Source organism: Apodemus sylvaticus, chromosome 11, assembly GCF_947179515.1.
Source record: "Apodemus sylvaticus chromosome 11, mApoSyl1.1, whole genome shotgun sequence".
Classification (NCBI taxonomy): Eukaryota; Metazoa; Chordata; class Mammalia; order Rodentia; family Muridae; genus Apodemus; species Apodemus sylvaticus.
The window spans coordinates 62,463,755-62,484,938 of NC_067482.1; the positions used below are offsets into that span (position 1 = coordinate 62,463,755).

The 21,184-nt window shown below is 35.5% G+C and overlaps 1 protein-coding gene across 1 annotated transcript in view; it reads right to left on the minus strand.

The window, feature by feature from the left end:
• Slit2 (slit guidance ligand 2) overlaps nucleotides 1-21,184 on the minus strand; it is a 323,981-nt gene that overhangs the window by 125,559 nt on the left and 177,238 nt on the right. Inside the window, exon 5 of the mRNA XM_052199289.1 lies at nucleotides 10,152-10,223. Within this exon, the coding sequence (XP_052055249.1) occupies nucleotides 10,152-10,223 (72 nt within the window). The remainder of the gene's footprint in view (nucleotides 1-10,151; nucleotides 10,224-21,184) is intronic.

Here is a 21,184-nt window from a genome sequence, read left to right on the forward strand (position 1 = left end):
CCAAGAGACACCAATATAAACAATACTACCTTGATGCTGCATTAATAATACAAAACAGGACAATATAAATGCATGCCAATCTTGGGAATGATACAGTTTCACTGAATTTATAAATCTAGCCTTTCCCTCAATATGAGCCAGGACTCTTACTACTGTAATAGCTGAAAGCTTTCCGCACTTATTAGGAAGTAATGCAAAAGTATAATTTCATTTTCCAGGAAGATGTTTAAATCCTCATGATATAATATGGCTGCTATGGTTCCAAGAAAACACTTAGATCCTTGAGCGCTTTTGATTTTTAAAGATTAAATTCATTTAACAATTAAGTTAATAGCCTTTTTATTTCAGAGTGCTAAATATACATCTACACTACAATTCTCTAACCTCTTGAACAATTTATCAAAGCCATTTAAATTAGTACAGTGGCAGGAAGTGTTACCCTTGACATGCTACAAAAGAGAAATTGTTTCCAGACAAATTGGCAAATCTTTTAATGCTATCAAATTTGCCTAATGCAGTCTCCAGGTTAATCTGTAAAAGCGTGAGTTGTATGTTTGCCCATATCTTTTTATCCTTAGCTGTCATTGCATAAATCAGAGCTGACATAGCTTCATTTAAATCATGCATGCAATGCTCCAAGGGGACGCTGCGGCATCCAGAAAGCACTCAGGTGACTCTTGTTCTACAAGGACTGAAAGACCCACCACTTTCCTTATGCCAGAATTTGCACTATAGCTAGAAACTTTGACCTCTCTTTTTGGTATTATGTGTAGTTATAAGTTGCTCTTGATAGTATATAAATATCTCTTATGGTAAAAATATTAGGAATGTTTGAGATTCATAGGATATGTTTTTCTTAAATGTTTTAATGAATGTTGCTAAGTCACAAATTACATATGTGCTAAGGATGAGTATACTTCCTGGAATTATGTGAAAGAAAAGATGAACACAAGCAAATGAGTGAATAATTTGCTTATCAATTGTGAATTTTTTATATTCAACTGAGAGGTTACAGAAAACCTTGTGCTTGCATGACTGCTTGTGAGCAAACCTCTATGCAGAACTACATTTGTCTACAGGGTTCAAAATAAGCCGTGTCAAAATCGTGCAAAAGTGTAATTTATTTTGGGGTTTCTGGACTCCTTTCCTGCACCTTGGTTTGCTCAGTATGCTGATTTCCCTTTCCTGTGCCCTTCAAGCCTTGGATGCTTGTTCCTTCTGTAAACAAGGAAAGAGTCTGGTCTTACAACATGGAGCTGTCATGGGTTAAAGAATCCAGTTTCAACCAATTATTTAGGCAACAAATTTAACTCTTAAAAGAGTTCAAATGAGAAAACCATTAAGGAGAGCAGACAAGACTGTCTGATGCTTTCATTGTGTGTGGGCTATTTTCCCACCAGGTAGAGATTTTCATATTTATTTGAAGAATGAACACTACTGTGTTTAAGTTTTCTTAGACGTTCAGTCAACATGAATTATCGGGCTTTTGTGTCTTCTCTTTTTATTTTCCATTTTATAACCTTCATTTTGCTTCTGTTCAACTGTGAAATCTCCTCTCCAGTTCTCTATCACTGTCCTAATCTGTGGGTATGCATGATTTCATGCAAGTAGAGAGATTGCAAAGACTCACCTTCATCCTCATCTAGCTAAACATCATGTCTTATGATTCTCTTCAGTGGTAGACAAAGATCTACTGATTCCAGGCAAACCCTAGGCTTCCCATTTGATGGTTCCTAACATTGGAGGTTGTAGCTGCAGACAGCATCATTTGACAGTAGACTCATACACTGAACAAACAAGTCTATGTGTGACTGACACATAGAATTCATGAAGGTGATACGGTTTTACTTCACCATAAATAGCTCCTGAGTGTAATTAATGGAAATAATATAACCTCTTTGAAACATTAAGTCTAAAGTATGTATAATAAGTAAAAATAGTTAAACACAATACAGCTAGAGATGCTGTATTATTGTTAAAGTTTTCTTAAACGATTGCCTATATCCTTTTTTAAAATTTAGCTACCATACTGAATTTTAATATGATTTATACAACTTTCTTCACAGTATTAAATTTAGATGACTGTATCTCTATCCATAGCCAATATGTACATTTCTGTAGCTTCCAAGTAATAATGTTCAATTACTAATTGAACATTTAATTTATTTCCTAAGAATTAGAATATGTAAAATACAGTTAACTATGAAATATTAGAGATAATCAAAAATTATAATACAAATAATGTGTGGTCCAGGAAAGAATCTCCAATTTTTCAATGGAGTAAGTCTGAAAATGCCCAAATTTTATTGTATTTTTTCATTTCAGTAGCTAGAAGAGCTATGTCATTTACATTGTTACTATAAAGTAAAAGACTCTGAAATTATAGACAATTTACAACATATCAAAGTGGTCAGATGTTTTATAATTTAAAGAAACATGATTTTTTAAATGAAAGAATCACTAAGGAAGAAAAGAGATTAAAGTCTCTTCATATGGGAATAGTATTTTTCCATAAGGGTAAAATTCAAAATTTAAGTGCATATAAGTTTCTAAATATACAAATCCATGCCAACTATTATTTAAGCCTCATTTTATAATTTAAATAATAATATATTATTATCCTGAGTATTAATTTCAATAACCACACAACTTATCTCAGAACAAGAACTCACTATCAGGAACCTAGCTCTGGGACACTGGGTTGGTTATAAGGTAAAAATCTATTCTAAAAACTTTGGGATTTTGCATATTCTGATATTTAACTGTTTTACAGGCAATGCTTTCTGTGTCTCAGTAACTGTAACATCAAATTTTATTAGGCTATGAGATATTATAAATGTATATGCATTTGCTATTTGAATAGAAAAAAGAAACAATTAGATTAAAAAGAAATATTTCATAACAGACAACAGGGAGGAAACAACTAGAATGATATTTGACTCCTAATATTCCTAGGAAAATTAACCAAGATGGTTGAAACTAAGACTGACTATAATAAACACATTTACCGACCACACAGAATACAATAGAGGCTGACTGTATATAATCTCATTACCCATCATAGTAATGTGAGAAGGGAAAAATTGCTGGTACATCAATATCATAGATGGAATAATAAGATTCAAAAAGTCTGAGAACTTCTGTGCAGTAAGCAGCAAATATTGTCTTTAGCTTTGATTGAAATTGAGATTGATATATTTCTCAGATCCTCATGTAGTATCCAAGAGGTTTAGAAAGCAAATTCACAGTGCTTTTCTGCGTCAAGTGGAGTTTTAGAGAAATAGATGGCCAAAATTCAAAGAAGTAATGCATTTTAGAAATGGCAATGAATCCTTTATGTAAAGAGAGTTAAATGAGTGCAGAAAAAAGTGTATATATATATATATATATATATATGTATATGTATATGTATATGTATATGTATATGTATAATGCTTTAAGATGTGGCTCAGAGGTAGCATGTTTACCTGGCATGCATTAAGCCCTGGATTCAATTTCCAGCATATCAAAGTGTTCATATATTTTTCTCCCCTCAAATGGCAATAGAGTTTTGTAGATGAAAGACCAGCTCCAGGGGAACAAATTGTGAAAACAAGCACTATAAGGTTGAGGGAATGTTTCAGGATCCGAGACACTTGGGGCGGAACAGAAAGCTTCTATAGAGAAACAATGGCTAGAAGCATAAAGTTCTTGTCACAGTCAGAACATCCTAACTAGTCAGAAAATCTACAGAGACCAGATAACATTCAATAAGCTCTCTTAGTTAGACCATACAGAATTAAGGCCATATTCTGCTTTATTCTTAAGTTTGGCTTTAGTATATTTAACAAACTAACACATCATGCGAGTAGTAAATAAGAGGAGTTTAAATCTGGTCATCAGAATGTGAAATGTATTTACCACAAAAAATTTCTAATATCTTTGTTAATATTTTCTAATGAGACTAAAATTTGTTGGTTAAAACCATGTAGGAGGCTGTTGTAATAGTTCAGAGGTAACAAAGTGTTCTGACCCTTGTTGGAGATGCAAGAAATATGAAGGTCTGTTCTGTCTCACTGAACAACATGTCAACTACACTAGATGTATGAGCTTTTGTATTGTAGATTGGTGCACGGAATTCAAAATCAATCATTTCTTGTATTTTGTTTGCTTTATTCTGTTCTGTTTGTGGGACATTTTTGAAGATACACTGCATACATTATATAGTCATGGAAGAAAAACCATTTCTGAAATAAAGTTGCTTCAAGCACAGTGGAAGCAAAACAAAATGGAAAACTGAAGAGAGTCCAATGGTTGGCTACCTCATCACAGTTCAATTGTTGGGTTGGTGACAATTCTGACGCCTTGGTAATGAAAGAAAAAGACCCAAATTGGAGGACCATGGGCAGTGGCCAGGATTCTAAGAGTGGTGTTTGTTCATCCTGACCAGGTACCACACATTACTTTTTCACCAAAATAACTTATATTTGTATTTGTCACCTAGGGCTATAGGCATCATGCTTGTGAGAGCTGACATTCACAAAACTCATTGCTTGCTATCATTTGCTTGAAAAACTATCTCTGTAGTTAGCTTAGAAGAGTCTATGACCTAATTCAATTCCCTTGAGTTTTAATATAAGGCAAACATTAGGCAGAGTTTGTAGGAATTGTGTGGAACAATTGTGGGAGAAAGAGGCCCATCCAAAGACAATCCACAGAATCAGCTCATCTTGGCGCATTGGCTCAATGACTCAATGACAACCAGGAAGCCTGCATGAGTCTGACTTGGTTATCTGCACATGTGTTACAGTCGCGTAGCTTGGTCTTCTCTTGGGACTCCTAACAGTGGCATGGGGGCTCAGTCTGACTCTTTTACCTGCTTTTGGGACCTTTTCCTCCTACTGGGTTGCCTTAATATGAGGGGAGATACCTAGTCTTATTGCAACTTGATATGCCATGTCTGTTTGATATCCCTGGAAGTTCTGCATTTCCAAAGTGAAGCAGAGAAGGAGTGGATCTGGGAAAGGGGGAGTGTCGGGGGATAAAGGGGTAACTGCTGTGGAAATGTAATATATGAAAGAATTAAAAAAGAAAATGCCATCCCCACCACTGAAGAAAAAGTTTCTTTTTCAAAGTATTTCTAGCCTCGGGCCTAAATGAAAACCACTAGTATAGAGAGTTTAATATGAACAGCTTCAATTTTCAATGGATAGTTAACGAACATTATTTTTAAGCTAAGTTCAAAAACTGACTAGAGAGGGTATTTATAATTAGGACTTAACGGCAGAGGTGATGAAATCTCTTACACTTACTGAGAATTCATACATTCTTCTCCTATCAGGTTACATATTAGCTTTGTTCTATCTTGCAAACTGTTGTTCATGAGTCAGCATGAATTATGCAAATACGGGTGAAGAAACATACCAGGAAAGAGGTTTAAATTAGATAAAGGTACAAACCATACAATTATGTTAGGCTTTCGATATACCTAGATAAATTTGGCTGCAATTGCCTGTTATGGGCAGGAGGGGATTCATTGAAAAGAATAAAACTAAACTCAAACAAGATGGGACTGGAAAAAAAAAGGTGACAACAATCCAGTGAACAATAAAGTTTCTAAGCAACATATGTGGATTTGCAACAATAGATTAATTCCCTTTCCTGCCCGTTAATAGAGTGAGTCCAAATTAGATGATTTTTCTCCAAAGTGTCATGGTCGTGCATATTTATTGTCCAAATATAGCCACGAATTGCCTAAAGAAAGTCATCCTGAATCATTCTGTGAATGATTTGCTTATAGATCAGTGCACATGAAATTATATTAATATTTTCTTCAGTGCCCATGAAAAACACAGTTCATTTTCCCCTACAGAAAACTGGGTTTTGTTGGTTTTTGTTTTGTTTTGTTTTTCTTTCTCTTCTATTTTACCACTGAGGATGATTTTTTTGTCATATAAAAAGAGAATCAAACTCATAGCTTTGGGGTAATTGGAACTGGAAAGGTGCAAGCCAACACAAAGAGGATGTCCATGTGAGGGTGTACGATGAACACCGCACAGAGCACATCGTGAAGCTGTATACCAGTAGGAAGAAAGAAGAAGCAGGAAGGTGCTTTCCTTTACATGGTGGCTAATGTAATTCTTACAAGCGTTGGCTTTTTTCAATATTCATTCCCAAATAAGAGAGCAAAGTAGGTAACATGAGTTTTGTGATATGAAAAATTACAACCAACTTGTCTCCTTCCTAAGTTTATGCCTTCATCCCTCTTTTCATTAAAGACCAAGGGGAATAAGGATTCTTTTCCTCATAAAATAAAGGAACCTTAAGACATATCTGAATCCATAATTCACATGCTACAAAAATTAAATCCTAAAAGTTCAAAAAATAGGGTGAGTCTAACTAGGAATATTTTCTAAGAGCAGAAGATTAAGTGGAAATACCCAATTAGGTGCTTAAAATCATGCATGTTGTAATTTTTCCTTTTATCATTTGATTATGGGGGCACAAAGCTTTGCGACTTCTTCATTAAAACCTAAACACACACACACACACACACACACACACACACAAAGTCACTGAGGACATGTTCTGTGAGCATTGGTTAACTTTTTGAAGAATCATCCATTGGTAATGACAGGGTACCAATAGATCCTATTTTGTGACTTTAAATGCACACATAGAAAACCCACGAATATTGCGACTGGAAACTGTTAGCAACCTAATTATTTTGTTGATACTGTAATGTGATTTTGTTTTCCTTATATCTGATAGTTACAAATCTCAAGACAAGGGAAACTGGTATAAGTTGTGACTGGGAGCGGGGAGAGGTAACAAAATAAGCAAAATAAAAAGTTAGTTAATTCTCTTCTGAGATACTTAAGACCAAGATGAATGAACATCTGTCTGGGATAGTTTAAGCAAGACTTGCCTAGGGAAAGGAAATAAAAATGTACTAATTTGCAACATTTCCACAGTATCCCTTTTATGTTGTCAGGATGCCAACTTGAGCATATTTAGCTAGATCTCAAAACCAAATCAAGTGTCATCATTAGAAACCTTGTAGGGATAGTTTTGTATCAAGCATGAAAGTAGAAAATCTGACAACTTTATTCGACCAGGGCAGGGTGGGGCTACAGAGAGCCAGCATTCCAGGATGTCACAGCAGAGAGAGATCCAGCACTCCAGCAGCCAGGGTCTTGGCACTGCTAAGGCACACGCTCATGCTGCTTGAGCTGATTTTTTTGAACCTCTGAATAATTGTGAGGCTGTCACTGGGACACCAGGCAGGACAACTTATTTAGAAGTGAACACAGAGGCACAATAAAGATGACAAAACAATGTTCTTGTCCCACTCAGCACTAATATAATCAATGATATTCAACTGATTCACTGATGGTTATGGCTAGTAGTTTAAGAATAGTGTAAATTTAATTTTATACTTAGATGAGATGATGCCGCTGTTTGAATGAGGAAAAAGCTTTTTACCCTGCTCCAGGAAATGAGAGTATTTTTTGACAGTGTAGTTTAAGATGTCTTTTAAATAAAGTTTCTTTTAGCTATTTAAGCTGAATAAAAACTTAAATTTTACAAAATCCAATTTTTACCCCTTTTTTCTTTTGCATTAGTTCTAGGAAAATGCTGGGGATAGGAGTTTTTCCCCTTTATTTTAGTGTCATCAGGTCTACACTGTCTCTTATGCTTCCCTTCATCCACAGAAGCATAAATTTCTAAAGCAGACTGGGCGGAAGCTGTCAGTCAGCATTTCCGACATGTGGATCCCTTGTGTCTCATCACTTTTTTAGTTCAAAAAAAAAAAAAAAAACCCAATCACATCCATTCCTTACATCACACAAACACAAACATATGCCATTTCTTATACTCACAAAATAAACTAAAACTCCACCACACTTTGCTTTTGTACAACGTTCTTTCTCAATTTACACCTATCTAGTGTTCACCAACATACAATCTAAAACTATATCTTATATTTCCCCTTTACTCATTTGTGGATTTTCTTCCAGGGCTCTCTGACAATTTATAGCAATACTTTTAAGTTGTCCCACCCTAATCCCTAATGTATTTAATCTCTTATTTATAAATCATTGTTTTATTTTATGTTCATTTAATATTTACATGTGTATTTTCTTTTTCAACTTGAAGGTCCATATCTAATCAACTCATAATAGAAAAATCATGTGCATGTTTAAATAATGTATTAATTATATTTTAATACTAAAATTTATCTTATATTCTACTAGCCTGTATCCCTTATAAGTTATGTGTTTGTGAATAACTTTAAGCAACCATTCACTGAAAAGTTTTATAATGAAACATAATACTATAATTTCCTAGCATTTTTACTCTTTTAAAAGGTGTTCACAAATCATTTGCCTAATAACCACAACAAACCGAAATAACTATTATTCCCTTTATGAAAATAAATACTAAGGAACAAGAAGGTTCAGATGATTGCTTATGTCTAAAAATACAAAATATAGCATTACTGTCTGAAGTTGTAATCCTACCCTCCTTGTGCAGCATATGAAACAATCTTGAATTTGAAAAACAAAACTCATGAATGTATGTGGGAGAGGTTTAAAATGTTCATTTCTCGTGGCAGCTGCCCTACTCTCTCACTTTCACTTAATCTCTGAACTTATGTTTCAGGCTAGATGAAGAAAACATATTTTTTTAAAAAAAAATCTCTTTTTTTTAGGAGTATTTAGGTCAATACTCCTAAATGTAGACTTAATTATAGGAAAAGAGAACCAGGTGACTTAGAGTATCTGAATATTTGATGAATACTTTAAATATAGTTTCACCAAGCACTTAGTTGCTGTACTGTTGTAGGGTAACAAGTGATATTCTGCCAGGGTGGTCAGTTGTAGCCACTGCAATTTGAGTGGATACAACCCAGAAACTCTTAAGTAATACCAGATCCACACTGAGACAGAATGTATCGCCCTACCTCAGTAAATCCAACTTAAGCATTCTCTAGCTAGTAAAGATAGAAAGCAGAAGAAATCCTTTTTGTCTAAGTGCCCATAAAAAATCAGCACAGTCATAATGTTAATGGTTTTGTATATTTATAGTCACAAAACTGTGCTTCTCTGTCATTACTTATGTGCTCAGAAAGCACAGATTCGGGGTCAAGAAAAACACATTTTTTTGAGGAGATGTAAAGTCCCAAATCTGTGGTTTTATCAACACTTGTCCACTTTGACAAGGGACAACATCTGTCTTACTTTCACTACCAGAGAAAAATGGTATTGAATTCTCCCATGGAGAATTCTGAATATCAGCTATTTCTTGAAAAATTGCCTGCTCTATTTATGAATAGCTAAAACACATTGGATTATAAGAGTTACTCGTGACACACAGGGGCCCTTCATCCCTATATTCCGAAGTACTGTAATAGCTAAGGAAAACATTTAAACCTCCAACATTTGAAATGAACTGAAAAGTCATTTTAAAAGAGTAACATGGTATTTTGGAATTGCTAAAGATATATATTGACAGCATTAGGTTACTGCTGAGAGCTTATATCTCCCAGGCAGCTTGAGAGGGAAAGGCATTTAAATACCCAACAAAAAGTCAGATTAAAGATGTATCAAGGAAAGTAAAGGAATATGGTTTCTCTTCTTTTTCTTATTATAAGGGGTGCTTATTCATATAGTCCTTCACAGATATGTAATGTGAGAAAAAGACACATGAATGAAAATGTAAATTGATCTTTTTTAAATATATACTTTAACATCTGAAAACTCCAGAAAAATGTGGAGGTCTGAGCAATCTTTATCTTTAGTTGGAAAATATTATGTGTGCTTTCCAAAAGAAAATAAACTGTTTATTTGCTGTGCTTTCAACATAGCCTGACAGAAACTACAAAGAGAATAAGAAAAGACTTAGGAAGAAAATAAGAAAAATGCTCCACTTTTTTCTGAAAAACTTAAAAACATAAACCGCAATATTGAAGAACAAATTGTATAATGACTTGAGTTTCCAAAATGCCTTACAAAGGCAAAATTTTACCTAACTGCTGAAATATCTTCTAAACAAGAAGAAAGCTAGATCAATATTTCATTTTTCTGATAATTTAAAAAATACAAACATGTCCAAAAAATGTGATAATTTATAAAGCACTATAAATTAAGATGTACATATATACTCACAGATTTTTAATGTCGACTGCCCCACGGAAAGCCTTCCTTGGAATTGCTTGAATTTGATTTTCACTGAGATCACTAAAAACAAAATGAAGGAGAGACAGAGTTAAGAAATTATATTTTATGTCTCATTTAACTAAAATATGGAATAGAAAAACAAAAATTACCCCCATACAAAAGCACTCTTCACCACACAAAAGAAGGCAAAATAGTTAACTGCAAAGCAAATAACTACACAAATAATTTTGTAATTCTAATATAATTTAAAGTTTGGATTAAATATTTTAATTCCTTGTACTATTAAAATATATGGTATTTTAACTTAATAGTTGACCTAATTTTGTAAAGTAAAATATATCAGTAGATATATTTTCAAAACAGATTTTCAAAGTTTCAAGGAGACCCTTTAAAATTTAGCATTTGTCCAAGATTGCTGTTTTAACAGAGCTTCCTGGAGAAACATGACAATTCTCAGACCACATAACAGAGCTTCCATAGCAGCTCAACTAATATTAAATGGAATGTAGCAGCACTCATCCAACAACGAAATTAAGTTTCTGCATTAAATATTAATAATAGGCTGATTTAAAGCTTTCCCCAAATATTTCTATTATAACAATAAACACGGAGTCTCTACTTACATTTTAATTTAATTAAGACATACATTTTAATCAAGGAAAAAAGCACTCTTTGGGTTGAAATAAAAGTTTGGGAAGAAAAAAATGCTCATCATAAAATAATTCATATTTTACACTTCCAAGAGTTTCAGACTCAATTTTAAGAGCTTAGAAAGTATTATTAGTCTTATCACATAGAGTACAAACACGCACGCATAAAGATATGTCATTGATAACAGAAAATTGCCTTCTGGGTTTTATTCACATGAGCATACAGCAGCAAGAAGCTGAAATATCAAGCAAACTATTACAATGCCAACGAAGTTACTCAAATTCTACGATAGATAACCCATTCTCACAAAGAAAGCTGAAGCTACTGACCACAGATGCCCAGCAGATGACACACTGAGCCGTTTCCCACCGTGTGCGAGCACGGGTGAGCTCCACACACGCCTTCAAAGCTGTTTGTGAGCAGAGCTCATAATTCACATGCTCGTAGTCACACAGGAGAGGAGAGGAGAGGAGAGGAGAGGAGAGGAGAGGAGAGGAGAGGAGAGGAGAGGAGAGGAGAGGAGAGGAGAGAGGACTGACTGATGCAGAGATTTAGAGCATGGTCTTGACCTCATTAACGCCGAGTTTTAAACAAATGAGATTTGAGTTTAGATCTCAAAATGCTTAATGTTCAAATGAAAAGAAGTGTTTGCTAAGCAATTTGTAAAGATATAAATGTTAATGATACAGGCATTCAGCAAAAGACGAGGAGGAGGAAGAGAAGGAAGAGACAGAAGGGGAGGAAGAGAAGGTGGAGAAAGAGGAAGAAGAGGAAGAGGAGAAAGAGAAGGAGAGGGAAGAAGAAGAAAAACCGAAAATCTCGTATTTTACTTCCAAGAGTAATTGTGCCCATTTGCGCTCATGCAGGAAGCGCGTTCTGCAGCAGTGTAGCCCCCTATTGCTTCCAATAATTTCAGAGCATCCTTAAGAGCAATAAAACATCATTTCCTTAAAAAGTGCTGACCTCCCCCACTTGTCATTGATTAGAGCTGACTTCTTTCTTTCCTTTTAAAAATTATGTCAAGTTAAGAATATTTATCAATATATAATATATTTTAAAGCCTTGATGTCAGTAACTGTCCAGAGGAGGTCACAAGACAAAAGATAGCTGAGAATGAAAAACTGGGAAAAAAATAGCAAGGAACAAGGAAGGGGGAAAAAAAAAGATGGAGGCATTCAAATGAATATGAGGCTGTCTTGCTTGCTGAAAATGACGGCCAGGGTTATAATTTCTAATTTTTCCCCGTTCCACATCTCAAAGAATACTTCAGAAACAATATAGGTAATGATGGAAAACATTTACTCCTGGTTTTGAGTTTTCTCTCCTGTCTGTAGCCTTCTAATCTCGAAAACCTGTGTCCCTGTCCTTCCCACATAGTATTTCTTTTGCTGGGCCTTCATGCCCTGCAGTCAGACTCTTGACTGACTTCCGTGGGGCAAGGAAAGTAAGGTTTTATGCGGCTCAAATAAGCATCACTGTTGACTCCCTGTAGTTTAGGAGGAATATCACTTCTGGACCTTGTATTACTTTTATTGATTTCCTATGACAAATTCCTAGAGCATAGACCTGTTTTCTTTGGGTAATAGTCACCAACCTTCTTTTCCCCCCTAAGCCTTTGAAGGAGTAAAAGGCTCAAAGCTCAATATCGCCCTAAGACTGATGGCTGTATCTAGCTGTAGCCCTGGATAGATTGCTTCTTAGCATAAAATGGAGTCTAAGCATGCATGAGTGTGTGGTTCACTGTGCTAAAGCAGCTTTCATTGCAGATGCCAGGCCCCTGGTGAGGAGAGGGCTATGTTCACTCAGAAAGAAAGAACCTGAAGTAAGTTCTTTCACTGAAAAGGAATATACATTCCATGCTCCAATTACCATCCTATGTTCTAAAGCAGATATTACTATTTCAATTTTGGAGGAGAGGACCTAAGTTTTGAAAATTTTGGCAACATGGCCATTTTTACTATATTAATCCTGCCAATCAACCAGCATGGGAAATCTTTACATCTTCTGAGGTCTTCTTTTATTTCTTTCTTCAGAGACTTGAAGTTCTTGTCATACAGATCTTTCACTTATTTGGATAGAGTCACACCAAGATACTTTATATTGTTTGTGACTATTGTGAAGGGTGTCATTTCCCTTATTTCTTTCTCAGCCTGTTTATTCTTTGACTATAGGAAGGCTACTGATTTGTTGGAGTTTTTCTGGCCACTTTGCTGAAGTTTTTATCAGCTGTAGGAGTTCTCTGGTGGATTTTTTGGGTTGCTTAAGTATACCATCATATCATCTGCAAATAATGATAATGAATTGCATGAAGTTAGTTTCCTGTTTCTAGAAAATTGAAAATCAAGTAAAGAAGAATAACTAAATAAGAAAGTACTATAAAAGTGTTGGCATCATGTGTACTGCCATTATTCTGCCTAGAAGGCAGCTATTTGACCACCGTGACTTTGCCCTATTCTTTAAAGATCAATGAAAGCACAAAGAGACATCCCTAATTGTGGATTATTGTTCCTTGAGCTATATGGAGTCAGCACAATGAGTGAGAACTAGGAAGTGACGGACTGGGATGGGGCTACCATGGAAGAAGTTTGTAATTATATCACTGGGCAATAGAGTGTAAAAATCTGTTTGAACAGAAAAATGGCTTGATGGGCTTGATTTTTATGAGGATTAATCTGGAAATTGACTTTCAGAGCAGGCAGGGGTAATGGGCAGAGAAGAAGTGCCAGGCAGTATCTCCACAAGTTGGCTAGTGTCCAGTCCATGAGGTATTTTTAAAGGAGAACATTAGGCAATAATATTTGAAGCTAGCTCCAGTTGGAAAGTAGTGGATGTAACTCTCATCTCAGCAGGGTTTCAAATCACTTGAATTTTCTGAGTAATATGGTGATAAAATTGTGAAACCAGAAAGACAATTTTCCTACTGCTTGCCAGGTTGGGAAGTTGAGGCAAGAAGAATGATCACTTTATTATTATTATTATTATTATTATTATTTTGTTTGTTTTTTCGAGACAGGGTTTCTCTGTGTAGCCCTGGCTGTCCTGGAACTCACTCTGCAGACCAGGCTGGCCTCGAACTCAGAGATCCACCTGCCTCTGCCTCCCAAGTGCTGGGATTAAAGGCGTGTGTCACCACTGCCCGGTGAATGATCACTTTAGAGGTTCCTGAAATCAATCATGTCACACTTCTGAAAAAAATAAAAATATTGAAATTATTTTTTTGTGCTGTAAGTTAATTGACCTGTTGCTTTTACAGAAGCATGTGCGCCATGTGTATTCCTGATGCCCGTAGAGGCCAAAAGAGGGTGGTGGGTCCCCTGAAACAGGAGCTGTTGTATAGGTGCTGGGAACAAATCTAGGTCCTATGAAAGAGCAGCCATTGCTATTAATTACTTAGCCATCTCTTTTTTTTTGCTCTCAAAATATTGAAATTCTTGAAAGACAAATCTACTAATGTTCCTGAAAATGTCAGGAAGGAGCTGCAAAGACTGTTGCTTTCAGAAGCCAAACTCTGTAATTAAGATAATCACTGGCCAGTAACATGAGTCCAGCAGGAAGAACTTCTTGTGCTTTACATGCACACCAAGAACTACACCTGAGACGGGATCTATTTGGGTAATCACAAACTCTGGGTTTCTCATTTAAACCCTATTTTTCCCACTACATTCAACCCAGTCCCAAACACATCTACAGTACCTGCAGTCAAGCCCCTTCCTTCTGCCTCTGCTCCTGATTTTGCTCCCGCTTCTCCTCTTCCTTCCCTGCTTCCTCCTCCACACTCTTGACTACTGTTACGATGTCAGTGGTTTGGCAGCCATCCCCATTTCTTAAATGACACAGTCCAAACTCTTCTTCTTGTATTAATTTACGACCACTTCTAAAGCACCCCCAACCTTATGTAAACATTATTTCCAAAATTATATGAAGCTACTTTCTCCTGAAGTCTTCCTCATCCTAATTAAAGAGGGGAGTATCCTTTCAGAGTCTTGTACCAGAGACTCTGGGCATCTTCTATATCCAATGACAATCTAGTATCAAACTTCACACAGCTCAGAATATTTCGATAATTTTTGTATGCTCTTCTGTTAGCTTGACCTCTTCTAGTATAATAACTTAATATTCTGCAACTAAATCTATGCTGCTATGTAGCCTTCTTATGATTGCTGCTTCTTAGATATAGATGCCAGAGTATCTGATACAATAAAAAGAAAAGCCCAAAGCACCACAAAGATGTAAAACTATCCCTAAAGAAATTATTTGACACTTGCTTTCAAGATCTATTTATACTCTTTCATATTCCATTCCAGATACACTGGACTCCTTGGGGTTTCTTGAAATGTTCCAGTGATGATTTATTTCAGAGCATTCTTCCTATGCCTTTATATGTATCTTAATCTCTGACAAACAAATCTTGTGTTTATAATTCATCTTCTAGGTTTTATTTGTGACTCTCCAGCAACTTGTAGTGATAAGCAAACTAGTACTCTCTTTTTCTCTCTAATTTCTAACATATCTTGATGCTACTGATTTTTATTCCTAACTAAGTGTCATGGAAAGATTTTGTACCACCTCAGGGACATTGTGAGACCTCAATGACACTTGTGAGAGTCTACCCGTATAACTAAGTGTAAAAAGGTCTATATCTTGGGTTGGTTTGATCAAGTAATGGGTTATTGCTCACAGCTAGCCAACACTTTTTTTGGTTTGTTTACTTTGTTCTTTCTAGAATCACATCAGGATGCAATTTCTATTTCTCATTTTGGAGAGGATAAACTGAGGTTTAATGAGGTTACATGATCAAAGTGTGGTCATGTTGCTAGTAAGCATGCAGTGGAGAAAGGACATTTACTTGTCTCAGCTTCTCTCCAAACCTTATTTTGTTGTCCATTATCATAAGAGGTGTCTTCAGTAACCAGATAGCTACCTGGCATTATTTTTTTTTCAGTCCCTTCAGCAATGGTTTCAAGGTGTGGACCAGGGCTCACTCATAAGAATTTTCTATGGTGCTTCTCTTAAGAACAAAAATGAACTAGGATCAATAACAATAAAAATTCAGACCCTGTGCTCCAAACCAGTCAGGAAGAATAAGTAGCACAGAGATCCAAGAATCCATGACTTCAGAAATGCACCACCTAAATAATATGACCAATGACCTTGGAACCTATGTTAGCATCCTATTGAAACATCTCTACCAAATGGTGTCTTTAATGGTCTTGTTAATTTTTGATTATGTATATGGTGTTTGTGTATATGCATATAGTTGTAAGGCATAAATACCAACAGAAAAACAAAAGTAAGAAATACCTTTAAGTCAAAATGAATATATATACCATACTCTCAGCATAGGAACATAAGATAGGAAAGGCTACTTTGAGTCTATAAATGCATATATATGCATTTATATTTAAAATATAAATTTAAAATATAAAATTTAAATATATATATTTAAAACTTAAATTTTGTCATATTTAAAAGTACAGTTACTTAGGGTTTAACACAATCACTGATGTGCAACATCACTATTAACAACATATAAAACCTTTTAAGAGACCACTCCATTTTTCAAGATTCATTTTTATTACTTTTAATTGTATGTGTTTGGGTACATGCATGTGAGTACTAGTTTATTCAGACACTAACAGTCCTACATCCTCAGGAAAACATACATATGAAAAGAAAAGGATACACTCTTAGATGACTTGGTTATCACACAACTGGAATTGTTTCTGTGAGAATGGATTGGGAGTTAACTAGATAAAGAGACATTATTTCTTAAAAAATAAAGATACAATTTCATGATAAGTATTAAAAAACAGTGTAATAGTGAAAACTTGGACAGACAAAATGCTTGTTTTTGAATTTAAGGTATTTAACTGACTGATAAATAACATGGCAGTGAATCTCTCTCATTTTTAATATTTATCTTTAGTCTTATTTTTAAACAGTCCAATCATTATCTTCCTCCTTATCTATGCTCCAACAGTTTCTCATCCCATTCATTCTTCTTCCTCATTTCTCCAAGAGCATGTTCCCAACACCCATTCCATGCCACCTTACCCCTCCAAACCTCCCCACCTCCTGGGGCCTCAAGTCTCTCAAAGGTTAGGTGCATCTTCTCTCACTGAGGCCAGACCTGGAAGTCCTCTGTTGTATATGTGCAGGAGCCAGCTAGTGAATGTTGCCTTGTTGGTGGCTTAGTGTCTGAGAAATCTCAGGGTCAAGGTTAACTGAGACTGCTGGACTTCTATGGGGTCACCATTCTACTTGACTTCTTCCAGCCTTTCCCTAATTCCACCAGAGGGGACCTCGACCTCAGACCATTTGGTTGGGTGTAAGTATCTGCTTGTGTCTCAGTCACCTGTTTGTTGGGCCTCTCAGTGGACAACCAGGTTAGGCTTCTGACTGTAAGCACACTACAGCATCAGTAATAGTGTCAGGACTTGGAGCCTCCCCTTGAAATGGATCCCAATCTTAAAAGCACTGAAGATACAGTGCTTTTACTTAATGTGTTTACATAAGGTTTGTATTCTTTTCTGCCTAACAAGACCATAGCAAAGACTTTAGACTGTGCAGTTTCCCACACAAAGAGGGAAAAAGGAAGCTTTCTTAATTTTTCAGCACCCCTCAGATTTTTCAAGCCAATATGTTGCCTGGATTCTGACTTTAGAAAAGGGTAGTGTCATGGTTGTATGGCTGATAAAAAACCTTTAGTCCATAAAGATCTTGCAGCATTACAACTTCTAAACATTAGATTTTATCCTTAAGATTATTGTTAATAGTTATTCTCATTCTTTCTCTATTAATTACTTTTTCAGATTTTAACATTACTTCTGCCTCTCTTTTTCTTCACTCCAAGTCCTCCAGAATGCCACTCCTTGTTCTCTTTCAAGATCAGGACCTCTTGTTCGTTGTTTTTATGTGCCTATGTACACATGTATGCACATTTTCCTAAATGCAACTTGATCACTCTATGTAATGTTTTGTGAATATGTTTTCAAGCACAAACATTTGGCATTAAATAACCAACTGGAATGTTATTTCATGGGGAAGACTTTTTCTCCCACTGTTAGATAGTTACAAAATTTCTTTTATGGAATATTTTTCTCTGTTCAAAATACACCTTGAAATTAAGCCTTCACAAATAAAACATAAAAGCATGGCAAAAAATGGAACTCAGTGAAAAAAAATGCATAGTAGACCTAAGCAACATTATTTGGATACCATTTACATATGAAAAATTTTTACTCATTTAAAATATGTACTTTTTATGTATTAATCAGAATTTGTTTTGCTTTCCCTTTTTTGCACTACTTTTTATTATAATTTTTATTTTCTATATTCTTTGTTTATATTCCAAATGGTTTTCCCTTTCTTGGTTCCCCCCTCCCCATGAGTTCCTTAAGCCCTCTTCCCTCTGCCCATTCTCAAAAAAGATAGCCTTTTCAACAAATGGTGCTGGCTCAACTGGAGGTCAGCTTGCAGAAGAATGCGAATTGATCCATTCTTATCTACTGTACTAAGCTCAACTCCAAGTGGATCAAGGACCTCCACATAAAACCAGACACACTGAAACTAATAGAAAAGAAATTGGGGAAGACCCTTGAGGACATGGGCACAGGAAAAAAGTTCCTGAATAGAACACCAATACCTTATGCTCTAAGATCAAGAATGGACAAATGGGGCCTCATAAAATTACAAAGTTTCTGTAAGGCAAAGGATACTGTCAAGGAGACAAAACAGCAACCAATAAAATATGTATATTATATATTAATAAAATACATATATTTTAAAATTTTTATGGAGTGTAAAATAATCATAATAAAATTACAGAAAATTTATTTCATATTTATTTTTTTATTTGTATATATGTGTGCATGTGTGCATGCTCAAGGAGATGTGTGTGTGTGTATGTGACCGTGTATGCACACATGCATGTTCCCATGCAAATGTACCTGCAGAACAGGATCACCGGAAACTGGAGCCTTAGTTGGTTATGGGCTCAAAAATGGGTCTGAATGCCAATTCTTGCTACGTATGACACAGTAGCAAATGCTTGTAACAATAGAGTCTTCTTTCTAAACCCAATGTGTTTATCTTTTGGGTTGAAAGAAAAAAAATCATAGAAACTGCTGACTATTTATGCACCTAATTATATTGTTTTCTTTCTTTCCTTTTTAGCTTTATGTATTTATTATGTGCATATGTAGATGTGCCACAACATGTCTCTGTAAGGCAGAGAAAAATCTGTGGAAGTTGGTTCATGCTTTCCAATATTTGGGTCTTGAGGGTCCAATACAGATCAGCAGGCTTGCCTAGCAAGCACGATTGAGTCATCTTGTCAGTCTTAATTTTGTTCTGTTAGACGCAATGATACTCCAAAGCCCACATTGTAGTAATGAAATTATCATATAGCAAAGGCTATAAAGCCTCAAATTCATGAAAATCTTCCTCCAATATCCATGGGCTCCAGAATGGAGGAACATACAGATAGGTTAAAAAGAATTTTCAAGTGTATTTATGCTAATCACCCTTCATAGATCATCTTAGTACTTTTTTAATTTCTGAAAATTGATGGCAACTTTTGGGAATATTTCTTCTTTGCTTTCAGTATGTCTGCACAATTTTAAAAGGACCACGTGATCTCGCGGTGCTGAATAACTGCATCAGCTCTTCCGGAAGGAGCCAACACTGCAGCGCTGCATTTTATTGCTCACGACGTATGGTTCTCTGTGGAGTACCCCATTAACCTCAGAGTCCAATGATATCATTTTAATTATATAAATTGAAATGGCAATGTATAATACCTATATCATGTAAAAATGGATTCACTTTATGTGAAAGTGCTCTAACTATATTTCACTACGAAGTAATAAATTTGCTTTAGATGGCAAAGCTGCCTGTAAATTTAATTACTGGTAATTTTATTTTCCTCCACAGTTTAACCTCTCTTACAGTCTGACTAAGAATATCATAAATCTGTAATTGCACAAACTACTCTAGAAAGTACTGAGTAATGATGGATGTATATTTACCCATATTTAAACTTTGGGAAGTAAAAAAGTATAATTCTTGGTGTATAATCAATATGCCAACCTATAAATATTATAATGGTATAAATTCCTAATTTCTAAATGTATTGTTTACTTAAGGAAAATCCTTTTGTTCACATATCTGATCAATTTCTATATTTCATGCAAGGGAAATATTTTCACCCATATGGATTTCCAAATAACTTACTATGGGTAAAAGAAGTACAGACTTCAGATAATATGCAAATGTTTGCATTAGTCCAACAGAGATCAGTCTCGTGCATGCAAACTTTGGATGTACATAGCTTATCCCAAAGGTCACGGAAAAATGGATTCTCATAAGATTAGTTTAGCGTTTCAAAAATGGTGGCCACCATTAACGTTTTCTTTGTGGGTTTAGAATTCTCTACAGAGCAACTGTTTGTAAAGGGGATAGAAGGTAAGCCCACCTTTGAAGGGCTCAAAATAAAGCATGGTAGACATAAGGCAGATACTGCTTGAGAGTGAAGGATCAGAGCCGGTGTGCTGTGGAACATCACACCATGTTGTTTTTATTTAATCAGTAGAATTGAATAATCCTGTTTCATTTCTGAGGCATTGTACTAGTTGCAGGAAATATATTAAATATCTAATAATATGTACCACCTTCTGAAGTAGGCAAAATGTCACTAATGAAGAGATGACTAAATGGAGGCATATAAAGAAGTTTTGTGGAGGGAACAGCAAAAACCTACAAGTTCCCAAAGCCTTTCCAAATGCTTCTAAACCTCAAGTGACACAGGATGCATCACACACAATGGTGTGTATTGATGCAAAAGTATTTCAGGAAGTGAAACACCAAATGTCTCCAACATGCACATTTAACACAGGTTCTCAATGTGTCCCTGTGTGTTGCATTTTTAATTGTGATGCAAATTTCGAAGATCTCCTCAGTCCTATCCACGCACTTTTCATTGAGGTGAATTTTACTTTGCATTACAATGCCACTGAGATGTCTTGCTCTTGTGCCAGCTGTCAATAGGCATTCTAACCCATCATACTTCACTGATGCTCTTTTAATAATGGACACCATAGCATTTCCCAGCTTAAGTTGATGGAAAACTGCATGGCAGTAGCAGCAACCCTTCCATTTTGTTAAAGCTCTCTCTGAGTGCCAGAAGAAACTCAAGCACGATTCTGCTGTGTAAGTCAATCTACTGGCTACTGAATCAATTCTGCCCAGCAACTGCTCCAAAAAGGCACTTAAATCAATTTGCTTCAAAGATAGCATGTATAACATGATCTATGCCCAACTATACTTAGCCACGCTGTACAGATAACTAACCTCAGTAGATTAAAGACTTG